This window comes from Rousettus aegyptiacus, unplaced genomic scaffold (genome assembly GCF_014176215.1).
Source record: "Rousettus aegyptiacus isolate mRouAeg1 unplaced genomic scaffold, mRouAeg1.p scaffold_m13_p_1, whole genome shotgun sequence".
Lineage (NCBI taxonomy): Eukaryota > Metazoa > Chordata > Mammalia > Chiroptera > Pteropodidae > Rousettus > Rousettus aegyptiacus.
This window is the reverse complement of record NW_023416284.1, coordinates 11,426,339-11,451,536: the sequence shown is the minus strand read 5'-3', so window position 1 is coordinate 11,451,536 and position 25,198 is coordinate 11,426,339. Positions and strand designations below refer to the sequence as shown.

The 25,198-nt window shown below is 51.3% G+C and overlaps 1 protein-coding gene across 2 annotated transcripts in view; it reads left to right on the top strand.

Moving 5' to 3' along the window:
* CAPZB (capping actin protein of muscle Z-line subunit beta) overlaps nt 1-25,198 on the top strand; it is a 123,941-nt gene that overhangs the window by 80,360 nt on the left and 18,383 nt on the right. For both annotated transcript variants that reach the window (XM_016128260.2, XM_036229373.1), the window contains exons 3-4: nt 3,338-3,459; nt 8,267-8,380. In XM_016128260.2, coding sequence (XP_015983746.1) covers nt 3,338-3,459; nt 8,267-8,380 — 236 coding nt within the window. The remainder of the gene's footprint in view (nt 1-3,337; nt 3,460-8,266; nt 8,381-25,198) is intronic.

Here is a 25,198-nt window from a genome sequence, read left to right as displayed (position 1 = left end):
CCCTTCCTGTCTTTTGACCTGATCTTCGTGGACACGCAGGGCAGCCTGGATCCTATTTTCAAGAGCACTGGCTGCAGTGTTTTCTTAAATTTCATAGGCCAAAAGCAGTTAAAAAACAAACAATAAACCTATGGTTTCATAAAAGGACATCTTAACACCCCGCTCCCCTCAAAAAAAGGCATTCTCCAAATAAAGGGTCGCTATGTTTAATCATATGAAGAACGTAATGTCATTTAGATTACATAATGTCTCTCTACCTGAAGTGTTTTCGCTGAAGGAGACGCATCACAGCGGCAGCAGTCGCTAGGCATGGCTCACCTGCTGTGTTCATGGTGTGGCGAGTTAGAGCACAGGCTGGAACCTAGACCCTTGGTTCTCAGTCTTGCCACTGGTGCTCCAGGAGGTCATATATTAATAAAAATGCCAAGACTTTAATTAAAACTCCAGTTCTTTTTGTCTAGTGCTTTTCCACCACATCACGGTTCATATTTGCAAATGCCCGGTTGGAACCACAAGTGAATTTGGTCATTGGTGTCATCAAAGTTTTTGATAACAAACTGTCTTCTTACTGCACACCCATTTCTTAATTTAAAAATAAAGCCAGTTGGTGCTTAGGAGGCTCCATGTTGTAAAACTCACCCCTCCCTCCCAAACACATGGAGCACTTGCTGTGCCGTAGGCACTGGGGATGCAGCTACAAAGAAGATCGAGGTCCCTGCCCAGTGAGGTCTAAACGTTAGTGAGGGAGACAGAAGAAAAATAAAATTTAAGTTAGTGTAAGTGCTAAGAAGAAATCATTCCAGTTCTTTTGATTTGTGGATTAACCTCTGGATAGGAGTGGAACCACACCCATTTTATGACCAAACCGAATTCTCGTAAGCTCTCTTGTGTTGGGGGACTTAGCTGCAAGCAATGTGACTAGTGGGGAAGGAGAAGCAGGTGGCTCCCAGCGGAGCTGGGGTCAAGAAGAACTGGGTTCTCAGGGGTCCATTTGTCTCCAGTGCCTGAAGCAATGCGGTGAATTCTGGTGTGATCTAAGCTGGTCATCTAAGAATAAGATGGATGACAAAGGAAGGGAGCAGAGGTATAAATATATCAACTGTTAATGTGCATGCTTTCCCCTGCGCTGGGCACTGTACTGAACACCGATGCACTATCTCACGTGATCTGCAAAATCACGGTGGGCTGGCTTTTATCATCCCTGCCTTACAGGTGAGGAGGTCCAGTCTTAGAGAAATAAGACAACTTAACCAGAGACATAAGTCCAGCAAGTAGTGGATTCAGGAAGTCTCATTTCAGAGCCTGCTTTCTTAGTCTCTACCGTTATCCAGGGTAAATGGGGCCATTAATGTCAGGGCCTTAACCAGTTAGAATGGGTTCTAGACAAAAGTCAGGGCCCAACAGGTAAGCCAAGGCAGCAGCCAGCAGAATAAATAACGACGCTTAGGGAAAGGCCGAGGCGTGATAGGCAGGTACATTTTCACTGGCCCAGCAACAGGAAAGCAGGCCCACTTCCAGATGCCAGCTCTTTTGGGTGGAAGCTTTTAAAATCTTCCTTGCCTTGGCCAGGACTTCCTTCCAGGCTCTGGACGTCTATAGCTAAGCAGGGGTGGGGATGGGAAAGAGTTATTTGCCACCAGAGTGTGCCTTTGGCGTGCACCATACTTCCTCTTAGCTGTCTCTTAAACCAGTGTTACAGGCAGAAGGGGAGATGCCGATCTCTGCTGCTTGTTTGCTGTGCGGGCTTTGGGCACCTTAATGACGCCAAGTTTCACTTGTCTAACCTGTAAAATGGGGTTAATACGTAACTACTTCACAAGATGAGAGTGAGCTTAGAGTAAACAATATGCCAGTATAAAGGGCCTACCTAGCCTAGTGCATGATGCACCGTAGACCCTTGGAGGTGGTGGCGGGGTTGATAGAATCATCACCAAAACTAACTTTGAAAATAGCCCCACTTGAGAATAAAAATAGCCCTATATTTGTTTCTGTCTATCTGTAGAGAGGGGCACATGGGAGACTGTTGCATGGAGAAGGAATCCTGAAAATAATCAGGCCGTATCCTGCGGTTAGCAGTGTGTACGTCTCTGCGGGGCTGGATGCCTGGGGCTGCTCCGTGTATAAGGAAGGAGTCATTTCACTGAGGCCAGAATCGATGTGAGCTACAGGACAAGGGAACCGCCTCATGGCTGTGCCAGACAGGGCCTTCCTTACGGGCTGAGATCTGAAGCACCTGAGGGGTCAGCAGAGGTGCCTGGGGAAGCCGACGGGGCCGGGTAGTCCCTGAGGTGGCGGCGTCTTTCCATCCGTCCGTCTTTCCGCTGGTGGCAGGGCCTTCCGGAGGGACACGGAACTGCTGTAGCTGTCAGCTCCCCTGCCGAGCTGCTCCTCTGGGTGTCCTTGCCACATGATTTAACTTTTCCATTTGGAAGGGTTATTGGTGCAGTTGGCAGCCACTGGCCTGCTAAACGATATGGTGGGGCCTCCATAAACCCAGGCCCATGAAACGAATAAGTCAGCACATTGAAAATATAGCGTGGAAGTGACTCAAGCCTGAAGGAATCCAATTTTTGAAAGTGCTGCCATCCCTTCCTGGACTATATTGGTGGAAACCGATGTTTGAGTTGGGAGGAGAAGGCCAGCAGCCTCTGGTTACTAGCAGGCCTTGTGTCACATTCTGCAGCGTTCACCGTAGGAGCCAGTCCTGGCCGCCCCAGACCCAGGGGTCCTCCTCCTCAGTGAGGCGACCCCGGGCGGGTCACCTTGAGACCAGCCAGCTGGAGCTTCGCACTGCGGGAAGCTGCTGTGACGCTCCCGTTGTAGCAGGTGAGGTTGACTGTACAAGCCAACCTGGCGACGCTTGGCCAGGGGCCCGAAGGGTGTTGGAAACCCCGCCCAGCGTGGGAGCCTGCAGGAATTCTCTGCAGGGGGCTGGTTACTCCTCTCAGAGCTGGTGGATCCCGTGTATTTTAAATGTTTACCTTCTTCTCAGGACTTCAGCTTATAGTTTGCCCACCAGAGACCAATACCAAGCATATACACGCTTAAATGTACTAGACCACCCTGGCGACCAGGTAATTAAAGCTGCACGCAGATTTGGACGGAAAACTGTGTTGGAAATCACGCTCCGCTGTAATCCAAGAACAGGTTTCTTTATAGAGGGACACAGTTGGTGTCAGACACATGTGGAAAAGAAAAGAACAGGCCCGTAATTCTGGCAGGGTACCAAGGGCCAGATGTTAAGTATGTTGACCGTGATCTGGCTGCAGTTGCCATGAGCCAGCCTCGATCGCATGTGTTTTTTTAACCCCTGTTTCTTTTTCTTTCTCTCTGCCAGGTTCCCAGTCTATGTGAAGATCTCCTGTCTTCTGTTGACCAGCCACTGAAAATCGCCAGAGACAAGGTGGTGGGAAAGGATTACCTTTTGTGTGACTACAACAGAGATGGGGACTCCTATAGGTGAGCACCTGCCGCAGCAGCACGGGCACCGCCGGACAGGCCGACAGCCCTTCGGCTTTCTTTCCATTCGTCCTTCTGCTGGTCCGTCCTCCCTCTCTCCCTCCCGCCTTCTCTTCCTTTCATGCAGCCACCCCGTAGATGTTGTGGAATGTCTCCAGTAAGCACTGGAAATCGAATGGTGAACAAAAGGGCCTGCACTGGTGGAGCCCACTGTCTGATGGGAGGGATGTTATTACAGAACAGTGAGCTGTCTCGTTGTGATTCATTAAGTCCTTCGAAGGGCAGAGTAACAAGGTGTGGACGTAATGGGGATCCTGAGCACAGGGAGTGCCTGCAAGGTTAAGGAACATTTGAATGCAGCCTTGTCAAACAAATACACATCTCTCCTTTCTTTCTCCATCACCATGCTGAGGGCTGTAAATAATTCAGGTGACTTAGTCCCTACCCTGGGCGATCACTGGTTTAGAACACGAGATGTACCCAGTGGCTGATTACCATATGATGTAATTCAAACAGCCAGTGCCAAGCTTATTCAGGATTTCATGGTTGCCTCCAGGAGGACTTCCTGAAGGAAGTGATGTCTGAGCTAGTTTTTTAAGGGTGTCTAGGAGTTCTTCCTATCAAAAAAGATTGGGACTCCCTAAACCAGTGTAGTAGCTCTGCAACAGATTGCTCTAGTCACTGCCTTGAAGAATGGTGGAGGAACACAATCTTTTTGAGGTTTATTTAGGGTCCACAGAACCTGGGCTGAGTGTTGAAGCTTCAGCCTAATGCTCCTTTTTGGGAGCGGGGTCAAGGTCAGAGAAGTGAAATAGGAAGAACTATCTGAGGTCAGCGGACATGGGCTCCAACCAGCACCGCCTGCTGTAGCAGTGGGGACTTTGAAAGACGTAGTATCTTTGGTCTTTAGTTTTCTCACACAGAGAGAGAAAAATGGATAAACTAGTATTGATTCTTTCAACAGCTTGTTCAATAACATCTTTCTATAAGCACGTACTGTATATGCCAGGCACTAAGTTGCTCTTCTGTGGAGCTGATGTCCTAGTGAGAAAGCCAGATAATAAGCAAATGTCTAAATGATACAGACTGTGAAAAGTGAATAAAGAAAATAAAAAGGACAGTGGAGAGATGGGACGGAGAGACAGAGAAGGCTCTTCTGTTCGTGGTAATATGTGAAACGAGATCGAAGGACGGAAGACATTCAGTCCTGCACAGGCCTCAGAGAAGCGTGCCGTGGGTGCAGAGGCCCTGGGCGGAGCTGAGCCGGTCAGGATTGAGCCCGCGGGAAGGCCAGACAGAGGGGCAGTGAGGGGCTGGGGAGGGTGGGAGAGGCGGTCAGAGGCGTGGCAGGGGCAGAGCGTGCAGGGCCTAGAAGGCCGGCTTGCGGGTGATGAGACACAGCGCAGGGCGAGTGAAAAAATTGAAAGGAATAACACATACGAAGTGCTAAATAGCACAGAACTTGATGTCAATAACAAAGATTCAGTTAATACTGACATTTTGAAGAGACTAGACAATCGTTTTATAATCATGTCCCTTTTCTGGCTTCAGGTAGAAGTTAGGTAGAGATTGTATTTTGGCCTAATCTAGGCCAGACTGGAGATTAGAACAGAGATGGTGAACAGTAGTCAGATTCGAGGACGTTTTGAAAGTTGAGCCAGCAGCATTTGCAGGTAGGTAAGGTGTGAAGGGCTTCGGGTCCGAGCAGCTGGAAGATGGGTGGGTCACTATTTATTGAGGTGAAGAAGACTTGGAGTTGCTGGTTTGGGGACATAGTAAGCTCAGGGTGCCATTAGATGAAAGTGGAGATGCCAGTAGACTCCGGAGAGGCTAGAGGTCTGGGTGGCGATGGGGATGCAGGTGCGAGAGTCCCTGGCGTAGAGGTGGTGAGGCAGCCCTGATGTGGGGCACTTCAGCCTCGAAGGACCAGTCACTGTATAGGTCGTGGGCATAGTTTCAGGTCCCGTCCTCACTGGGAGCCTCCTGGGAAGTGGGTGGGCTGGCCCTTCGAGAGGTGCTAAATGGTCCGACAGACCAGGGAACACATCGCCATGGGAAGCAGCCTCGCCAGGCACAGGGCTCAGAGGAGGCTTCCTGGAAGAGGCGATCCTTCAGCTGAGTCTTTCTTAATCGGCGGTGTCATTACGCTTCTTTTTTTCCACCCGAAAACCCCAGCTTTCTTGTGTAAGGCGGCTGCTCCTCACCAGCCTGTGGAAGGCTCCGATCATTTCTACATCAATGGCAAGGCCAGGCTTCCCCAGGGACCTGGTACCTGTCCACCTCCAGACCTCCCTGCCAGCTCCCACCTGCCTTCCTCACGCACCAAAGAGGGGCCTGGGGGACCTCAGCTGGGGTGTCAGGGTGCAGGACTTTTCTCCTCTCTTTCCCCTTCTTGATGTAAAACTTCAAGGTCTTCTGATTTTCTCCACACATTTCCATCCTAACTGTGTTTGATCGTTTGCTTAAATAAGATCCTTATGGTGTGACCGTTGCCAGCAGCACTGTTTGAAACCTGTTAGCTGAAACAAAAAGCATTCTCCGAGGGAAATGAAAGGCCTGACTTTTGAAATCTCAGTGTTCCTGTCCATCTGTCTTTTTTCAAATGGCCTCCATTTAAGCTCTTAACTGTGTTCAGAGTGCCCCTTCCACTAAGAATATTCTGGGTAATGTTATGATTTTTCCCCCAGCTACAATTACCCCGGCTCCAGGACTGATGGCTTGAAATGCTGTCGTCTGTGAGCCAGGAGAAATGTGAGTTACAGGCTTCTTGAAAATTCCAGGCCCCCATTCTGCAAGTGAGATGGGCTCTTGTGTCTAATCAGGTCGCCTTTATAAAGGAAAGCCAGTGGGCAGGTCTTCCAGGCCCACAGGAAGGTGGCGGCCACAAAACCATGGAGACGAAGGTCGTTACCTGAGTGTGCCGAGGAGACTCTCAGAGGGAGCACACAGGGGAAGGGGAGTGTGCATTCTCGCTCTCCGATTCTCCTCCGCTACCACTGGCAAGTGGACGTGCCAAGCCTAGTTTACAGCTAGCGGAGGTAGCTGCACTTCTCGGCCGCGTCTTTGTCCCTGTGTCTGGGGAAAGGCCGCATCAGTAAAGGCAAAATGGTGCTCCATCTCTGTTGGTTTGGAGGACCGCCAGCAGACAGAAGGCCTGCGGGACCGTCCTTCCCCACCCTGTGCTGTAAGTCACCAGCCTTGACTGCACGCGAGCTCTGTGCTAGGTACTCGGGCATGAAGGCGAATAGCACAGGCTCCCTTCTCAAAGTTCTCTTGTAGTCTAGAGTGAGGGAAGGGTATGAATATGTCAGCTGTAAGGATCGACATCTATATGGGAGAGAGGGGACGGGGAAGGGGGAATACTTACTTTTGCTTTAGGGATGGTGCTGTGCAAGAATTGATTTATTCTTTGAACAACCCTTTTATAAAATGAGCATGTGGTTAAGTACCAGGCATTGTTCTAGGTGCTGAGCAAAAGGCGGCGAACGAGATAGAATACTCTTGCCCCCTCTGAGCTTAGGTTCTGGAGTTGGCTGTCTAAATTTCAGTGCCTCAGGTTGCAGTAGCTGCGAGTACTCAGTAGCCACGTGAAGCTAGTGGCTGGCGTTTTGGACAATGCAGATATAGCACATTCATGCCATCGTGGCATTGGCCAGACCTGTCAGCCCGTGCGTGGGAAGGAGGGGCCTTCCTGCCTTGCTGACGAGGATGCCTTGTGGGACATCAGTTACCAAGAAGGGAAATGTTTGTGCACAGACTTTGTTAAAACTGGGGTTCAGAAGACAATGATACCTTTTCCTTAGTATTCATCCCACATTGAAAGCATGTGACATTTGTTGTCAGCAGGTAAAGCGGGAAGGCAGCGTGGGTTTCTTATGGTGGACACATTGAGGAGTTTATGCCCACGAGTGTAAAAGGCTTTGTCCGAACTTCATGTCTTCTCCTCCTTTTCATTCCTCTCGCCTTTTTAATTCGTTTTATGTCTGTGAACCCCAGCTCTCAGAGCTCCGCCTGCAGGATTTAATGAGTAGATATTTCCCTTAGAATCACCTTTCCAGTACTCTCTGTGATTAGATGCTTTCCTGATGTGGCAAAATACATTTTTAAAAATGCGACAAGTCTTCAGGCTGGCAAAAGAGAGGCTGGTTCTCCTTAAGGAGCAGTCTTTTTGTGTGTATGGCCCTCGGGTGTTGGGAGACTTCGGGAAACTGTCCTCTGTTCGCCTGGAGAACTTGATTGCTCAGGTTTTCTCATGTGTAATCAGCGTTCCTCTCGGGCCTGAGTCTCTTACCTGCTTCTGTAACGACAGCTCTCTTCATACTCCATAATTGTGTAAGAAGATCTTCGGAGTAAAAGTTTTGTCCAGAGCTGTCAGCAGGTAAGGGAGGAGAGAGAGAGGTGTCTGTTGGTGAACACAATGGTGAAAATAAAGGAAAATTAGAAAAGTGGTAAGGAAGAAATCAAATTTGTTGACTACTCACTGTATGTCAGGCTCAGGTCCAGGCACTAGTATTTTCTCTTTGGCTCCTTACAACAGCCCTGTGGGTCGCAGGTGGTGGTAGCCTCCTTTTCCGAAGAAGTCAAGACGCTTGCCGGAAGTACACAGCTGATGAGAGCTGGGGCACGGGGTTCCTCTCGGTCTGCCTGCTGCTGAGCCCTTGCTCCGCAAACCTCGAGAAAGCCGTGTCTGTTGCCGGTAGTGGCTTTTTCGCTGAAATATCAGACAGCTGGGGCTTGGGCCCACAGCTCGCACGCTGTGTCTCCTTGAAATAATTCATGTAACCACCTTCCCATTCCTCCCCTCCAGGTCACCATGGAGTAACAAGTATGACCCTCCTTTGGAAGATGGGGCCATGCCTTCTGCTCGGCTGAGAAAGCTGGAGGTGGAAGCCAATAACGCCTTTGACCAGTATCGAGACCTGTGAGTTTCTTACACCCTTTGCACTTTGGCTCTCGCAGTTTTGATAACTCAGAGAGGGGCCAGGCCAGTAAGTCTCCCTTGAGCCTGTTACCTGGCTCACAACTAATAAAAACTCTCCATACCCAGAGCAGGATGCTGGGTACCAGATTTCTAATTAAGTCAGTTAGGAGATGACTCCATGATAGAATACTGCCACACGCAGGCTTGCTTGTGTTTTACTGCACGTCAGGATTCATGATAGCGGGTACTATTGGGACAGCAAGTGCCAGCCATCATCTCAAATCCTCACAGCACGATGGCTGTCTTAATCCCTGTCTTTCAAATGAAGAATTTAAGGCTCAGATACATGAATGTGTTTGTCCAAGGCAGGAAGCAGAGTCAGGAATCAAACCCAAAGCTGTCTGCTTCCAAAGGCCCCTCTGTTTTTTACTGTCCTACAGGTCCAGCCCTGTTCTTAACTGCTTGGTCCCTGTTTGCAGACCAGTCACCGGGGCAGGTCGAGTTGAGGTCCTTAACACAGCGTTCTTTTTTAATCAACTGAATCTCATTTTAGATTAAGTTCTACACTGAAAATAGAGTAAGACCATAAAACATATAATACCACCTGAGTACAAATTCAGTCATCTAGGTGAAAGGTTGGGAAACTTCTAAAAAGGGCCAGATAGTAAAAATGTTAATAAGCTTCGTAGGCTACATGAGTCCCTGTCGCTTGTTCTTTGCTTTTTCTTCTGTGTATTAACCCTTTAAAGTGTAAACACCACCACTTGAGCTGTAAGCAAGTGGGGTTTGCCCCTCAGTGATGGTTTGTCCGCCCTGATCTAGGGTGTAGGCAGGAAAATGAACGTGGGAAGCACGAAGCACCTGGCGCTGGCCGCGGAAGCTACTTGGTGTTTCACCGGGCGTGAGAATTTCAAGTCTGCACGGTGCAGACAGGTGGAGTGGTCTTCCAGTTCATGGCAGATCTGATATAACGAATTTAATAAAGAATTTCTTTTAGAAGCTGGCTCAGGAGGAAAAGCGACATCTTAACCCAATACACAAATGGCCGCACAACATTTGAGCAGATGGGTGACGTGCAGAAGCACGGCCGCAGGCAAACGTCCAGCATTTCCTTTGCCCCGAATGCATCGCTGTGTGACGAGCTTAGGCTTCAGTATCTGTCACGTGCCAGCATTCCATCTGCATTCTTTGATCCCTACGAGAACATCTGGGGAAAGTAGTTGTGTCCCTTTTTTTACAGACGAAGAGACTGGGGCTCTAAAAGGCTAAACGACTAGCACGAGGCCACAGGAAATAGAGGTGAAGAGCTAGGATTTGAGTCCGTATTTGCCTGAACTTTCCACAAATTACTGATTTCACAATTAAAATAGGTATCAGTATTTAAAGAGCTCTTACAATCCAAAACTTTGCCCTATTGTAGAACGGTTCCTTTCCCATTGATGCTGAGAGGTTGACTCATTGCTATCTCATAGTTTATTTGTAGTTGTTTTACTATCTTCTTCTACTCAGCCAGTTGGCAAGAAACCAATCCAGCTATTAAGAATTTCCAAGCGGAATCAGTTTTATATTGTAGTGATGATGTGATAATAAAACAGCAATGACGGTAACAGCAGTCACCAGCCAACAACTGTACAAGCACTGTGTTAAGCGCCCGCAATCTTCTTTATCTCATTTAATCTTCCAAACAGCCTGTGAGAGAGGACTTTCCCATTTCACAGATAAATTGACAGATTCCGAGAGGTAAAGTAACTTGCTCAAGGACACACAGCCAGAAGTTGGAGTTATCCAACTCCAGAGTCCAAAGTGTATGTATTTACTCAGCTGACATTTGAGGGCTTGCTGAGTACTAGGGGTACGGCCTTGAACACAGCAGACCAGGTCCCTGCCCTCATGGCTCTTCCATTGTGGGTGGTGGGATAGAGTGATTTATGGCTTTAAAGAGAGAGGTTGTGGAGACCTGTGTAGGAGTCCTGTTGGAGCTGAGATCAATGCCCAGAAGGGACAAGTCACATGAGGCAGGAAAGAGCAGTCCAGGCGGAAGGCTGCTCGTTGCCGGCATTGCCAGGGCAGGTGGCTCCTGGCTTCTCCGAGAGTCGGAACGGGAGTGGTTCTGGTTTCTTCTAGACCTAAATGTTTGGGTTGTGATTTCCTGAATAAGGTAATGTAGACATGTTGCTTTGTGCTGCCCTTTTGGGCCAGACTTGGGGAAGAGTCCAGTTTCGTCTTTGACTTTCCCTCCTTTTTTCTCCCTCCCATCCCACTGGTTCGTATACAGATGCTCCTCGACTTGCAGTGCAGTTGTGTCTCAATAGACCGTCATGAGTTGACAACATCATGAGTTGAAAATGCATTTAATACACTTAACTGCACATCGTGGCTGAGCCTGGCCTACCTCGGATGTGTCAGAACATTTAACCAGCCTACAGTTGGGCAGTTATCTTGGGTTTCCTTTCTCCTCTCACTAGAAGCGGGGGGCTCAGACGGGTGTTTTATAGACACGACGGGATGCAGAAATAAATACAAAACAGCATGCACAGAACACGGGCAACACGGCGCTCTGTGGAGCATCAGCCGTTTCCCTCGCGGTCCCTGGGCTGGTCGGGAGCCGCAGCCGTGGCCCAGCATCACGAGGGAGCGTCTGCAGCGGACTCGCCCAGGAAAAGGTCAAAATTCAGAATTTGGTCGTAAGTGTGTACCTTCCGTAGGGTCTTGATCAGCCTAGTATCGCGAACATGATCATTTTAAAAATCTTCAGGGTAATCCCATAATGACGAAACCAAGAAGTCTGCGAGGTGGTCCTCGCACTGGGGAGCCACCGGAGCGGGGCCCACGCCCTGCGTCTGACTGCGCAGAGCTCCCCGAAGCGGCGGCCCCTTCCTGGGCAAGCGGCCGCTTTCCTGGTAGCTTCTGAGCCTGCGTGAGCCGTATTGCTGTGTGCCTTTGAGGGTGCCTGCACCCTCCTGTGAAGGTGAGCTGACCCACCAGGGGTGTTGAGAGAGGTGATAACAGTTTTCTCACCCAAGTAGGGGATCGAACTGGACAAGCCTAAGGTTCTGTGCAGTTTGCGACGGTGGAGTCCTGGCCCAGAGGATGCTGTTCTGGGCCCAGCAGCGTCCGTGTGTGTGCGCCTTCAGGGGACAGGAGGGGAGAACAAGGCCTCTGGGTGGCACCCACAGAGGCGGCCAGGGAGGCCTGGTTCTCCCCGTGTGACAGAGGCCACAGTCTGTCAGATGCTGTTCAGAACCATCATCGGGGACCCAGAGGCATCAGTTGTCAACTGCCCAGTGTTACTGGGCCTCTGAGGGCCTCTCCTGGGACCACACGTGATGAGCCAGATTGTTTCTGGGTTGTGAGTTGGCGGTGGTCACGCTGGTAGCCGCGGTGGGACCTGGAGTATGAGCTCTCTTCCCCATGGTTTTGGGTAGACGGAAGTCAGCCAGGGACTTAGAGGCCTCATCTCTGCCTCCAGCAGCACAGGCCAGTGCTTACTCTGAGTTTTCCAGGGACCAGATTGCTCCATGGCCGAAGAGGCAGTAGCTCATGCCTTCTCGTTATCCTTTGCCCCTCTCCCTCCCCAGCAGGAGAACTCATTTGTTGTCACCCTCGTGAATAAGCCACATAGATTTGTCCATCTGTCTTCCTTTCGTTGGCAGATGGCTCAAGGAAAAGTCAGTCTGAGAGTTGGCACCTCCCACCCCCCACGACACACCTTGTGTCTCCCGGCTTTGGTCTCGCTGAGCTGCTGCATGAGGGGCTAGGAATGTGGCCTGTGTCCTGGGCAGAGGAGCCCAGACAGAGCCTCTGGCAGACCCACTCCTGCCAGGAAGGAAAGGCAGCGATTGGAAAAGCCACTGCCATGCGGGCGGGACAGACACACTGTTGCCCAGGAGGCCTGGATGAGTAGGGCTGCCGTTTCCTGGGCTCCCCACTCTGAACCGGAGCTTGGCCCGCACCCTGGGGGGCTTGAGGAATGTGGAGAGCAGACTCGCCCTCCATAGCAACTGTGTCTAATTCCTGACAACCCAGATGTTCCTGAATTCTTGGACCCTGATGGAGTGCAGTTAGGACTGACTGGATTTGGCTTGTGCTCTGGCCTCTAGACCTCTCACCCCCTCAAATGGCTGAAAGCTGCCAGACTCCTGCCATGCCCTCTGGTGCAGAGCACCGTGCTGTGCTGTAAGGAGCCTTCGGGGGCCTCTCGTCCTGTGGACTGCTAGCGGGGAGAACCTCCCTCTATCCTGGGAGGGCCGCACCGAGCTCGGCTCACACAGGAAGGAGGCCTGCAACGCTCTGCCAGGGCCACCACCCCCGCCCCACTCACGCCTTAAGACTGAATTGAGGGAATTTTTGTTGTCATCAGCAAATAGGCAGGTAGAGCTCCTATCAGCACCAGCAGTGTGTGTGTGCAGTGGTGACAGTGTCCTGGTCCCCTTTCCTCCCGCTTCTGGTGGGTCCATTAAGCTTGTCTCACTTTTGACATTCTTAAGAAGACTTCAGTGAGCCCGCAGATGCTTAGAGCTGGACCATGCAGGCCAGGCACCCTGCTGGAGCTGCACGAGACCTTTCCAGGGAGGGGTGCCCACTGTTCCCCCAGAGGCTTCTCTCTGCCACCAGCATGCTGGGAGAAGCCTTGGATCCTGCCCTGGGCTCTGGGCCTTGCTCCCAGGTCTGTAAAGGCTGTGACTTCTCAGGGAATTAGAGTTAATCGTCAGCACATGGAGTTGGTATGATCAGGGTGAGGGAGCGGGGCCAAGCGTTGGACTGACTGGCGCAGGCCCTCTGGCTTGTAGCTCCTGTGGGGATGTGGCACCCCCTCTCCCCAACCTAAACGCAGCATTTCTCCATTATGGAATAAACATGCCAGCAGTTGAGAGCGTGACTCTTTCCCCAAGATAGGCAAGAGGTGAGTAGGGGCCCAGAGAGACGAGCTGTGTGTCCTGGAGGCTCCCTTTGAGGTCGGTCAAGTCCTTATTTACCCTACTGCTTAGAGCTCCCACTACCTCCTCATCCCCCATCCTCCAGCCCCCTCTCACATTTATCGAATTTTTGTTTGCCGTCATCAGGGGCTGGAAGGGCCCATGGTAGTAACCCTTCTCCAGGAGAATAACTGTCAAGCAACTGTTAGCACTACCCAGACAACCCTGTTTTTAGATTTAAATAGTCAGTTTGCCAAGAACGCCTAGGAGATGACAGGCATGTTTTGCTGGAGTGCTGGGTGAGGTCATTATCTGCTCTGAAGTCATCTTGAATTTCATCGCTTCTCTCCCCCAAGCCCTCCCACCCTGGTCCCCAACATCTAGACTATTCTCATTCTCAGTCAAGCCCGAGGCTGGTTTTCCACCTCTAATTCACAGCCTGGCTCAGTCCCGGAATTCGAACACAGCCCTGGGGAACGGGGACAGGAAGGCAGGCTCTTGGGGAGCCAGCGCATGGGATCCCTTCTTTTTCAGCAGAAGTGACTGTGTTTTTAGGCCCAAGCCTAGGATAGCTCATCAGTCACAAAAGCTCATCACTCGACCTCAGCGATCCGTCCTTCTTGAGAGAGACTTAACACTGGGGCCCTGGGTGCCTGCCTATCTTGAAGCCGCCAGAGAAATGTCTCCATTGTCGTGTGAGGCACCGTTGGCTGCCCTGGACCCCAGGATCAGTGCTTTGATTTGTAGGCTCCAGAGAAGACGGGAACCTGCCCTGCTCCGGCTCTCTCGCCGTCGGCTCCGCCGGCCCGGGTTCTGCCGGGACCAGATGCTCCAGCCGCAGGGCCTGGCGCTGCTTGCTCTTGCACATGATTACTCCCATGTGTGCCAGACGTCTTCCCCTGCGCTCGCGATCCTTGGCTCTTGGCTCGCAGCAGATAATACCTTCAAACATGCGGTTGCAATTTATTGGCCTTATAAGTTAATTTTAGTGGGTGTGCAATTGATTGAAATCAAAGCTTAATGAAGGCCAGAGTCGTGGGGGGGCGGGGAGCAGGGCGGGAAGGCATATTGTGTTCTTCCTTGCTTTGGGTCTGAGATAATCTTCAAAAGCTTTAATTAGCTTTTCTAATCAGCCCTTCTTGTCTGGAAGAAGTTTACAGAACGAGACAAGGCTGGTACCCCATGGCAGTCCCAGAGGCCCACAAGCCTCACCGGGAGCGGCCAGAATGCTTAGGAGATGGCCCTCCCCCTGGCCCGCTGCCTCCGTTCACTCTCCATCCCTCTGCCATTTACCATCCGAGCAACGCTGGCCCCGCAAGGGCGGGGCAGCCACGTTCCCGTGTGAAGAAGTTCATGGCCGTGGTTTTCTGGGTGCCTGAAACCCCAGCTGCCTTCCAGACCGCAGGCCCCGGGCTCCTAGCAGCTCTCCCCTCCCTGGACGGGGACATTGGGCCTCGGGGGCTGTAGAAAGCAGGGCAAGATCTTCCAAAGAAATGGAAAGTAGGAGAAGTCTGGGAAGCAGGTATCTGCTGTGGGTGGGGGTGCCCAGGCCGGGGGCACAGACACCTCTCTCAGAAGCCTCTGGCGCCTCCCACTGTGTCCAGGCCGGGCCGCAGAATGGGGAGGGTTCGGGCTTTGAGCGGGGCCTGGAATGATTCTGTGTTCTGCCCTTAACTCGCCGACTGACTTGGAGGCAAGTACATACATTTTTGGAGCCTCTGTTTCTTTATCCGTTTAAAAGGCACCTCTGCCCATCTTAGGGGCTAAGGGGTTCGTTCAGTGAGGTGCTGTCCCTAAGGCTCCCCTCACACCAACTTATCATGTCCACTTGGTGACTTTCAAGCTGTCAGTTTAACAGGGTTATTCTATTTTACGGCAGTAATCTTATAGATGTCTTGTGTTCTGTGCATTTATGACTGTGCACGTGGGGTCGTTTGGGTGCGGACATGGTGAAGTAGCTAGCCGCGTGATGTTACCGGCCACATCAGAGGGCCGTGGGTTCTGGTCAGGGCTCTGCCACCAGCCCACAGTGAGACCTCAAGTCAATCTCTGTCTTGAAAATGGAATGAAGTAGTTTCCATTTGTGGTGACGGGAGAAAGAAAACTTACGACCATTTCACAAGCATTTACTGAGAACCTGCCATGCTCTGAGCAGAGGGGGAGCAGTCACAAGCTCTTGGAAGCTTGCATCTGGTTTCCTTGGGACGTCCCACACCCCCACCGATGGCTGCTTCTGCCCTGTGTCCTTTGACTAGAATACTCAGCTCGACTCTTTGCTGAGTTCTGAATCCTCTTAGTGAATCACAGGATATCAGGAGGTCTCAGGGAATCTGTGCTCAGCCATGTAACCTGGTGGGCGTGGAGTGTCAAGGCTGTGGGGCTCGCTTGGGCAGAGTCCTGAGATCGTTCTAGGTTGTGTGGTAGGTGAGTGAAGGCTGGAGCAGGACATGAGCGGTGGGGAGAGGTACACAGGCCCTCGTCAGGCGTGGGCTTTGGGTGTCATTCTCAGTGCATTGGGAAGGACCTCCCAGGGGCACATAGGCCAGCTCTGACTTGCATCCTAAGAAATTCCTCCATAAACAAGTGGAGGCTGGATCGGAGAGGCCAGGAGTGGAAGGACCTTGACCCAGACTTCCCTTCGTCTGGCTACTTAGTCTCAACTACTTCCCTTAGTCTGGCCGAGTGAGCTCGGTAGTTTCTTACCCAGTGCTTCCCACTGCCAGAAACAGCCAGGCCAACCTACCGTCCGTCTGGAGCATTAGGACCCCACTGGGAAGTGGGTGAGAGCGCTGGGTGGGCAGAGTAGGCGCCAAGGTGGTGGGAGAGTTGTTCAGGGAAAGTTCTGGAGCTCAATGAAACCTGGACCATTTGGTGCTTGGCACATCGGCCCTCGCTCCCCGCCCCTTCAGATAGGGCTCGCTGCCTCACTGCGCATAAGCCTTTTCCCCCTTGCCCAGAGGTGTAGGGCCGCCTCCCAGATTTAAAGGTCTGCCGAAGGAGCCTGCGACAGGCACCACGTGCCGCGACAGCTGGTGTTCCAGGGACGGCGGAGTAAAGACAGTCGTGCCGAGTGACTCTCAGCTTGTCGGCAGTGCAGTTGGTATTTGGGTTTTAACACGTATCATTTGTATCCCAGCTGTGCGTTCTGAGGGCCTCTGAGAACCCCGCCCCGCCCGCTGCTTGCCACAGCCTTGGGCTTGTGCAAAAGTGCTGGAAGCAGTCAGTGGGGAAACCCAAGTGTACCTCAGGTGTGGCGTTTTAACCGGCGGGGAAGACGGGTCCACAGAAGCCCTGTCGGCTTTCTGGGGTCGTCGGCTCTGCTTCCTGCTCTCAGAGTGTGAGTTTCAGCTCCCTCATGACCACTCGTCTCACGCAAAGGCGTCTGCTGCCGCTTCTGGAACCCCTGAGGAGTGGGGCTAGAGAAGCCCGCATGTCGCCCCCCAGCCTGGTGGCCAGTGATGGGGCATCCGCCTCAGGGCCCCTTCATCCGGCATCCTGAGGCTGCAGGCCGGGCCGGTGGCCTGGGCATGCTCTGTCTGCTTTCACCTGCTAAGAGCAAGGTCAGTGGAAAACGGGAGTGTGCTGAAGACATGTTTGTTTACCAACATGATCCATGAGTCAGCATCAGAGACCCATTCCTGCAGAACTCTCGGGTTCTCAGAATCGTGTGGCACACAGCCACGCTTTGGGGTATGCAGTTCTATGTGTCGGGGCGAAGGCACCTTCTGGAACCAAGGACCAGCCCCCTCCGCTGGCCAGTCTCCTGCCAGGGACCCTGTGCTCCCGGGCTGCGTCCCAGGCTGCCAGCAGAGCCCTTTTTGGGGACGCTGCTTTGTGGCATCATCGCTGATGGGTGGTCTTCCAAAGGCTCAGCCGGCAGGCCCCAGCTGCCTCGTCAAGGTGGCGGATGTGCCCTCCCATAATTCCCAGCGCAGGGTGCTCAGCGGCGTGTCCCGGATTCCCAGCCACCCAGTACACCCCTTCCTTCAGTCTCTGACTTTCTCCTCCCCCGTGGGGCAGCGTTGTGTACAGTGGCCTGGTTGCACGTGTGTGTTTAAGTCACCTAAATTCAACCTCCCAGGCTGAACCACGGCCACATAGGGCCAGCCGTACCCCAGATCCAACCCCAGCTCCCCACTTCTCAGCTGTGTGACTTGGGCACATTCCTTTCTCTGGGTTTCAGTTTTCCTAACTGTAAAATAATGTATGCCAAGCCCCTGACCCAGAATAGGTCCTCAAAAATGGTAGTTCTTGGGTAATAGTGGCAGCTTTGAAATTCCAGAAGGCCCTGACCGTCGGCGTTCCCATGAGGCGGGCTGGGTGCGGCTGGCAGCGTTTCCACAGGTGGTGGGGGAGGAGCAGAGCCGGTGCTGCGCACAGACAGTTTGGTCAGATCCCAGAGCCAGGCTGGCGGCCCCTGCAGCGGCACCATTGTTTCCAGAGAGGCCTTCATTATTTCTCTCCAAGTAAAAAAAAAATAAAAGCCTCGTAAAGAAAGGCCTTAAAGTGCCACAGCCGCAGTCCAGATGTGCACGTCTAAGTGTGACTGGCATTAAAGTCGCACATGCCTAAGCCCATTGGTATGTGTGCTCAGGGGGTTGTTGCACCTGTGTGTCCTGGAAGGAATTTCCAGAATACCTGTCCGATGTCCACGGGCAGACTCTTGAGGCACGTTCCACAAATTATGGTGATAATTGCTGGTCTCAGCACACAAACAAGGGCGGTCGGGTTTGAGTGGCAGATCTGGACTGGCCAGCACAAAGCCAGGTGTTGATCTTTCTCCATTTTGTGCGGAGCCAGCCCCAGCCCCTGGAGCTGTAGGTATGGGACTGTGCTCACAGACCCAGCAGGACCTTGCTTCGTGGACAGTTCAGAACACCTGAAGGTGAGGAGAAGGGAGAGGGTCTGCCCCTCTTAGCCAGAGAGGAATACCCTTAGGAAAACGAACAGCCACCAGCAGTTACGTGTCCGCTCTGTGCCAGGCTCCATAGCCAGGACTTGCAGGCCACTGTTTCCTGTGCCCTTGTGCGTCCCTGAGGTGGTGTGACAGATGCACCCTGAAGGGAGGCGGGAACAGCAGTGTGAGGAGAAGAGCCCGCAGTCCCCAGCCCCTTGGTTGTGGCCGTCACCGCCTTCTGCAGCTGTCTGCGGGCTTTGCAGGAGCTGCGCCCATCTCCTGTTGGACAGGAGGTAGCTTAGCTTCTCAACAGTGGCCAGTTTGGAGCCAACGGAAAAGGAATGTTGTTGGTCTATACTGCAAGGAAGGAAGCCAGGTTTTAGATGCCTCCCCCAGCAAATTGGAGATTTCTCTTTTTTACTTGGGGTGGAATTGAGTTGTTACCACTTGGTGTCTTTTTATGTTGTAAGAATGTTAGGATGATCAGAAAAACAAACTACTACTAATAGCTGGGGATCGTATTTTCTTTTTCTAGCTGGAGGAAACGAAAAGGTATTGTTTGAAGGGCAGGAACTTAGCCACAGGTGGAATGGCTCTGCCTCTGGATTTTAACCTCCCTGTCCTTGCTGTAAAATTAGTCATCAAGCATGAGAGTTTCTGTTTGAACGAGAGGCCATGTGACCTCGTTATTGTCGATTGTGACCAAGCGCATGTCGTGGTAAAATGTCCTTAATGACCATTTATCACAGGTCTTACTACTACTGTTTAGTGAGATCTTACAAGCAGAACAAACCACATACATCACAGAAGGACATAGAGTAGGGAACGTGATCCCATGGAGTCTTACAGCTTTGGACCTTTTAAGGGTGGATGTTCCTAGCTTGGCACAGGATAATAGAGGGATTCCACTTGTTTTAATTGCACTGACATATAAATTTTTAGTTTGAACTCTTCATTTGGCATTTCAGCCAAGCCCACCTCCTGTATCTCCCTCATACACCCTAGCAAGTCCCTTCTTCTCCAGCAGGAATTGAGGCCGTGGTCACTTCCCATCTTTGTATTGTCCCCCAACTTGAAACAAATGTTCAGACCATAGCCATCTTTCCAAGATGGCTGTCACCTTCCCCACAAAAGCATCACTCCAGGCTACCAAACTCTTTCTAGAAAGTCTTAGAATTCTGAAGTTCAGAGAGTTGGTCCACACAAAAGATATATTGAAATGGTGAAGCTATGTTTGTAAGAATAAAAGCAGATTTGAGTGGAAAGTGATATTCTCTGGTCCAGTATAGCAAGTTCTTATAGGATATGGGAGACAATGTCACGACAACACCTAAGAAAAAATACTTTTACTTGAGATGACTGCAAACTCAGCATATGTCGATATGAGTGAGGCGTGTTGTCAAAAAAGCTAATTTAGTCTCGCCTTCCTTGGTGGAGTGGCTGTCTCTACTCCGAGACGTGCTAGTCTCTACACTAGATTATTCATCGTAGTCAGGGCATTGGTTTCTGTTGTCATATAACTAAAGGGACTTAAAATCATGTCTGGTGAGGAATAATATGACAGGAAGGCCAGAGAAAAGAAATCTGGCGGTTTTATAAGCCATCTGTAGATATTTAAAAGGACTACATGAGGAATAGAATTAAGTTCTGGTTTTGTATGTTCCCAAAGGTAGTAGGTAGAAGTTTTCACTCAGGTCCAACAAGAACTATTCGAATTGTTCAAAACGGAAGTGTTTGTCCTGGTAATGTAGTGACTTCCCTGTCACTGGAGGCATGTAAGCAGTTTTGACCCCGCTTGATTAAGCTGTTAGACATCTGCACTGTGGTACCCAGTCTGCCTCACATGGCCCTGATGCAGCCACCAAATCCTGGACGGTCCAAGCTGGGAGGGGCCCTAGTGAGCCCCTGACCCGGCTCTTTCACTGTACAAATGAGAAAGTAGCCTTTGGCCCCACACTGGTGCCAGATAAACACATTCCTTTCCTTCTTGCTTTTATTTAATGAAGCGACTGCAAAAGAAAACCCTCACACTCCAGCATCGAGGGGGCTTACCTTATGATATGACTTGACTTGTCTGAGTTTGGGGGTGTCTGGCTGAACCTCTGCATTGCAGATGTCTTTGCATTTGTAGAGGTCCAAGCCTCCTGGCCAGCCCTGTGAGGGTGGCCCAGTCCATTTGTGTCTAAAAGACCACGTCTGAGTGAACCCAAGAAAGGCCTGCAGCAGGTCTGTCCTGGCTTTAGTTCTCTTGTGGAGGGTCATGGCCTGTGTGACTCATTACCTTTTGGGGGCCTCTGTTTTAGAAGCACAAATCCAGCTATTCTCCCAGGAGGCGATTTGAAAAGGAGAACGAAAGGCCGACTTCAAAGTCCATTCCAGCCCATCTTTCCTGTTGCATTTGCAGCCCAGCCTCGGCCAGGACTGGGAATTGGCGAATTCATAGCTACAGCTCAGATTCCCGAAACAAGTTTCCATCCTAGGTCTCCTCGCATTCCTCAGCTTCAAACACACCATAAAGCTTTTGGAGCTGAAATATTTTCTTTTCTTCTTTCTTTTGTGAAGTAGGTCATTTTGAGTGTGAAGTATTATGTTTTCCCCTCTTTTTCTCCTCGCCCTCAGAAATCCTGTGGTTGAAGAGTAATGGACATAGAATCCATACACGTGACTATGACATTATTCAAGTGGAAGAGTGGCTTTCAGGGGGAAAGGACACAGAACTCTGGGAAGAGGAGAATTACTGACACATTAGCCTGTTAGTTTGATCCAGGTTCAGGGATCTGACTGGTGACAGAGAATAAACTCGACCAGATGCTTCATTGTAATTGAGTGTGCTGATAAATGGTCAGCCCCACATGAGAGACTTGCCTTTTGCTCCAGGCTCATCCAGCGCACAGGTGACCCTGGTGACCTGATCCTTTGGAGTTTACGACACCTGTATCTGCCTGTAGTGAATAACATACTATTTTTCCAATGGTAGGACTTAACGGAGCCAACCCAGAGTGGTCCCTTCTCCTCAGCCCCAACTGTCAGAATTCTCTGCAGTCCATTTGCCTTAGGAAATGTTAGTGTTTACTGAGCAGGTCTTGAAAGCCACCGAGACTGTTTGTAGAACCGGTGTCATTCAGCCAAAGGAGCTCTTTCTCCGGTGGACCCCAGCGCAGAGTCTCACTCCACTTGTTTGTGGGTCGCTCCATCGTCTCCCTGATTCCTGACGTTCCTGGAGCTTTCGGAGGCCCCACCGCTTCATGGTTTAACTTTGTCCAGGGTGGCTCCTCCACAGTCTCCCCTCAGATTGTCCCTGTGCTGTAAGGCTGTAACGGGTCATTTATCCTCTTTATGGCGTATGTGGATTTCAGGCCCAAGAAAAGCCCTTGCTTTCATCTTTGAGCCTCCACATTTCAAAGATGTTCTCTGAGCTGCCCGCTTGGTCAGAGGCCACTGCCGGAAGAGAGCCTTCCCTCTTGAGCCCAAGCGAGCTGAGCCTGTCTGCCTGCCTCCCTCCCTCCTTGGAGAGCTGGGGATTTTGAAATGATGGCACGCGGGCAGGGCGGGCCTAATCACTCCGCAGCCGGCTCTGAGCACCGGGCTGCATTTGAGCGTTCATTCACACGGACGTGCAAGGCTCAAGAGCGAGTTGCTGGCGATGGTAGAGCCACCTTATTGAAATGGCATGTTAGCATTTAAACAATATTAATACTATTTGACTCATTAAATATACAAAGGCCAGTTAAAGTGCTTCCATGTGTGTGCTGTTAGTTCTGGCGGGCGACTCCTCAGATGGCTTTATGTGGTTTCAGACAGCATTTTAGCACATTCTTAAAATACCCACAAAAGCCTTTATGTAAGAACTCATAAATGTGAACTATATAAAAATTATTTTTTTTTCTGTTTCATGTCATTATGATCAAAGTACAGTAGGTAAGAATAAATTTTCAGAAACTTGTTGAGGTCCTTCTTTAATTAATGCTTCACGCACAGAGCAAAGCCGTAAACCGTGTAATGGGGGTGCTGTCTGTATGCCCCACAGTCACCTCGTCACCGACCGGGCACGCAGCGGTCCTGACGGCACTTGTCTGAGAGGCCGGTCTTTCTGGGTGATTCCGAAACGGCCCTTTCCGATCCCTCGGTCCTCTGCTCCCTTTGTCTTGGAACCTCGGGTTGAGACTTGCAGCCGCTCGAGTCCCTGGAGATCCCGTTGGGTGGATGGAATGCAGGTCCGTTCCTGAATTGTGTTGGGGCCACACCTGCGGGGCTGGGTTTCGGCACGTCCGTGCGCCCCACCTCGGCAGGAAACGCCCGGCTGGAAGAGGGAACAGAGTCGCAGCGAGGTCCTCAGCATCGCTGCCGCCTCTGCTGCTGCCATTTCTTTATTAAAAGTCAAATCGACTGTAAAGTAGGATACTACCCAATGGAATACTGTCCCAGCTCTTAAAAACAATTACGGAGGTCACGTGGCTGCATGGAAAAGTGCTAAATGATTCTGCGCCAAGTGAGAAAAGCCGAACTCAACACAGGGCCATTGCTGTGCTTACAGTCACATAAAAATTATGCATCTGGACAAAGACTGGACAGGAATTTGGAAAAATCAGGTTTATAGGATAAGTCGCTATATGGTGCTGTGGGCTCATTTTTAAATTTCCTTTTTTTTAATAATGTTCTTGCAGTAAATTTTTTAATTTTGGGGAACAGTAACCCACGTGGAGGTCACATTCGAGGTTTGTATTTTTACCTCCTTTGTGTCCAGCGTTTTGAAGCTTCGAGCCTGGTCAGTGTGGCCCACAGGGAAGCTGAGCAAGCCAGGGAGAAGCCGCCCGGCGTGGGCGCCGGGCCACGGGTGGGACGTTGGGGTGGAAACGGCTAGTCACACCTTATAAAGCATTCATGCCGCCGTTTTATTTTTCTGGAAGAAAACAAATCTAAGGGATAGGACTGAGGCGGATCAACTGTAGGCCACCTGGCGCTTTTGAACTGGTCACTGGGTGGTGTCGACAGGGGCTGTCAGGCCACCAGGATCTCGCCTGGTTCGCTGCCAGGGCGGCCTGACCATCGTCGTTCCTGCAGCGCACTGGGCGGTGAGCCTTTGACAGGGACGCCGCTGCCCTGATCCGGGGAGGCGCAGAGCATTGGGGCCGCAAGCCGTGAGGGGCGGAAGCATGAAAATGCCCGCTGGGCTTCGAGCCTTCATTTCAGGATGGCCAACGGAAGGAAGGAATTATCGGGCCATCCTTTATGCCAGCACAGGAAAGCCAGGTTTTTAAAGCTGTTTTTTCCCTTTTGATGTGAGGCTGCTCACTCGACAGACTAAAAGGGAAAACTGGGTGGAAGAACCCAGCCATCTGTCACCAGCAGGATGGGTGTCCACAGGTCTGCTGTGGGCTTCTGCTCCCTCGGTGGTGTTGGGGTGCCTCCCAGTGAACTTGTGAGCCACCAGAATCCAGGATGACAAGGCGGGAAAGGCATCTGGACCCCTGCTGTGAGCTCACCTGCGCCCTGCAAGGGCTGCAGTCTAGACGTGACCCGTGCATCTCCATATGTCCCAGGAGCATTCCGGCATGGCCCGTGTGTGCCCGGCTCCCTGCGGGGCTCGTCCAGAGCAAGATGGGGCCTTAGGTCCTAGACCAAAATGCTTATCTGCTCCCCTCCCCTGTTCCAGGGGGGGTGTGTGGAAGGGAATGGGGAGGGGGTTTGAAAAGAGATTTGGAACAAGAGAAAGGAGCTTCATGCGTGCCCACTGTCGGCCGATTTCCTGGAGGACAGCTGGATGGCTCTGAGCTCTGGACCCCCACGGGTGTGTGTGTGTGTGCGCGCGCGCGCGCGTTCACTGGTGCTCTCCCCATCACAGTGCCACTCTGTGTTGCACTTGTCTGGCGCCAGACCCCTCCGTATTCTCCATGTGACCGACATTTAGCCCTGGGGCCGGCATCGTGGCCCTGTGGGCCTGCCCTCATGCACCTCCCAGGCTTCTTACCAGCGGGGCATAGTTGTGAACTTCATTTGACAGCTTAATCGTAGTGGATGGTGCAGGGACAGAGCCGCGGGGACGGATGTAGTGGTGACAGCAGTGGGCCCCCGACTGCTGGAGGAATCCTAGCCGGATGGGGCGAGGGTAGCAGACTTTGGGAATTAGACCAGGAGGATAAGAGAGCCGCCTACCCATATAGCTCGCAGGCAGAAGGCTGTCGTTCATTCGTGAGGAGGGGCTGCTTCCTTGGTTTGATTGTCCCTCAGTTACACTCTGGTGTATACCGATCTTTACACAAAAACTTTTTAATTTAAGAAAAATACTTTTTAGTTTGAAATAGTTTCAGCTTTACAGTAAAATTAGCAATAAACAGTACAAGTAATTCTCATATTTCTTCACCCACGGTCTCTAAATGTTAACATTTCCCATGTATAATTTTATTATATACCAGTTTTATTGAGCTATAAATCAAAGACATGTTTACTTTGAGTACTTGTTCTTAAAATTAACCTTTAGTCTTAAAATTAATAATAATCTTTAGTCAGATATCTACTTTCCTATATTGTTTTTGTCTCTACAGTGCTAAGGCCCAGTTCACACATTTGGTACCTGGTGGTCCTTCCTCAATAGTTGTTGGGTGGATGAACACAGGAACAGAGGGGCGGGTCTGGGACCCGCGCCCACGGTCACCACAGCGTGCTGCCTGCCTGCTGTGCACATCTGAGGTCACACTCCTAGCGGGTCCCAGAGTGTGCCTGCCGCACCGTTGAGCAGGGGTTAATTGGGGTCAGAGAGGCCACAGGCTTTCTGGTAAGGAATGTGCTCGCTGCCACCAGGCGAGATTTTCCCAGTTTCCGTTGGCGATCAGCAGAATTGGAAGCATCGCGTGCACGTTAGCTGCCGATCTGCCGTTGCTTTCTGAGCTCCTCGGACCTGTGCTCACAGCATCCTGACTCCATCACCGCTGCATCTCCACATGGGTCTCTTGGATTTGGGAGCCTAGCCTGATTTCCTTTTCCTCTTGCATTTGATCTTAATTAGGA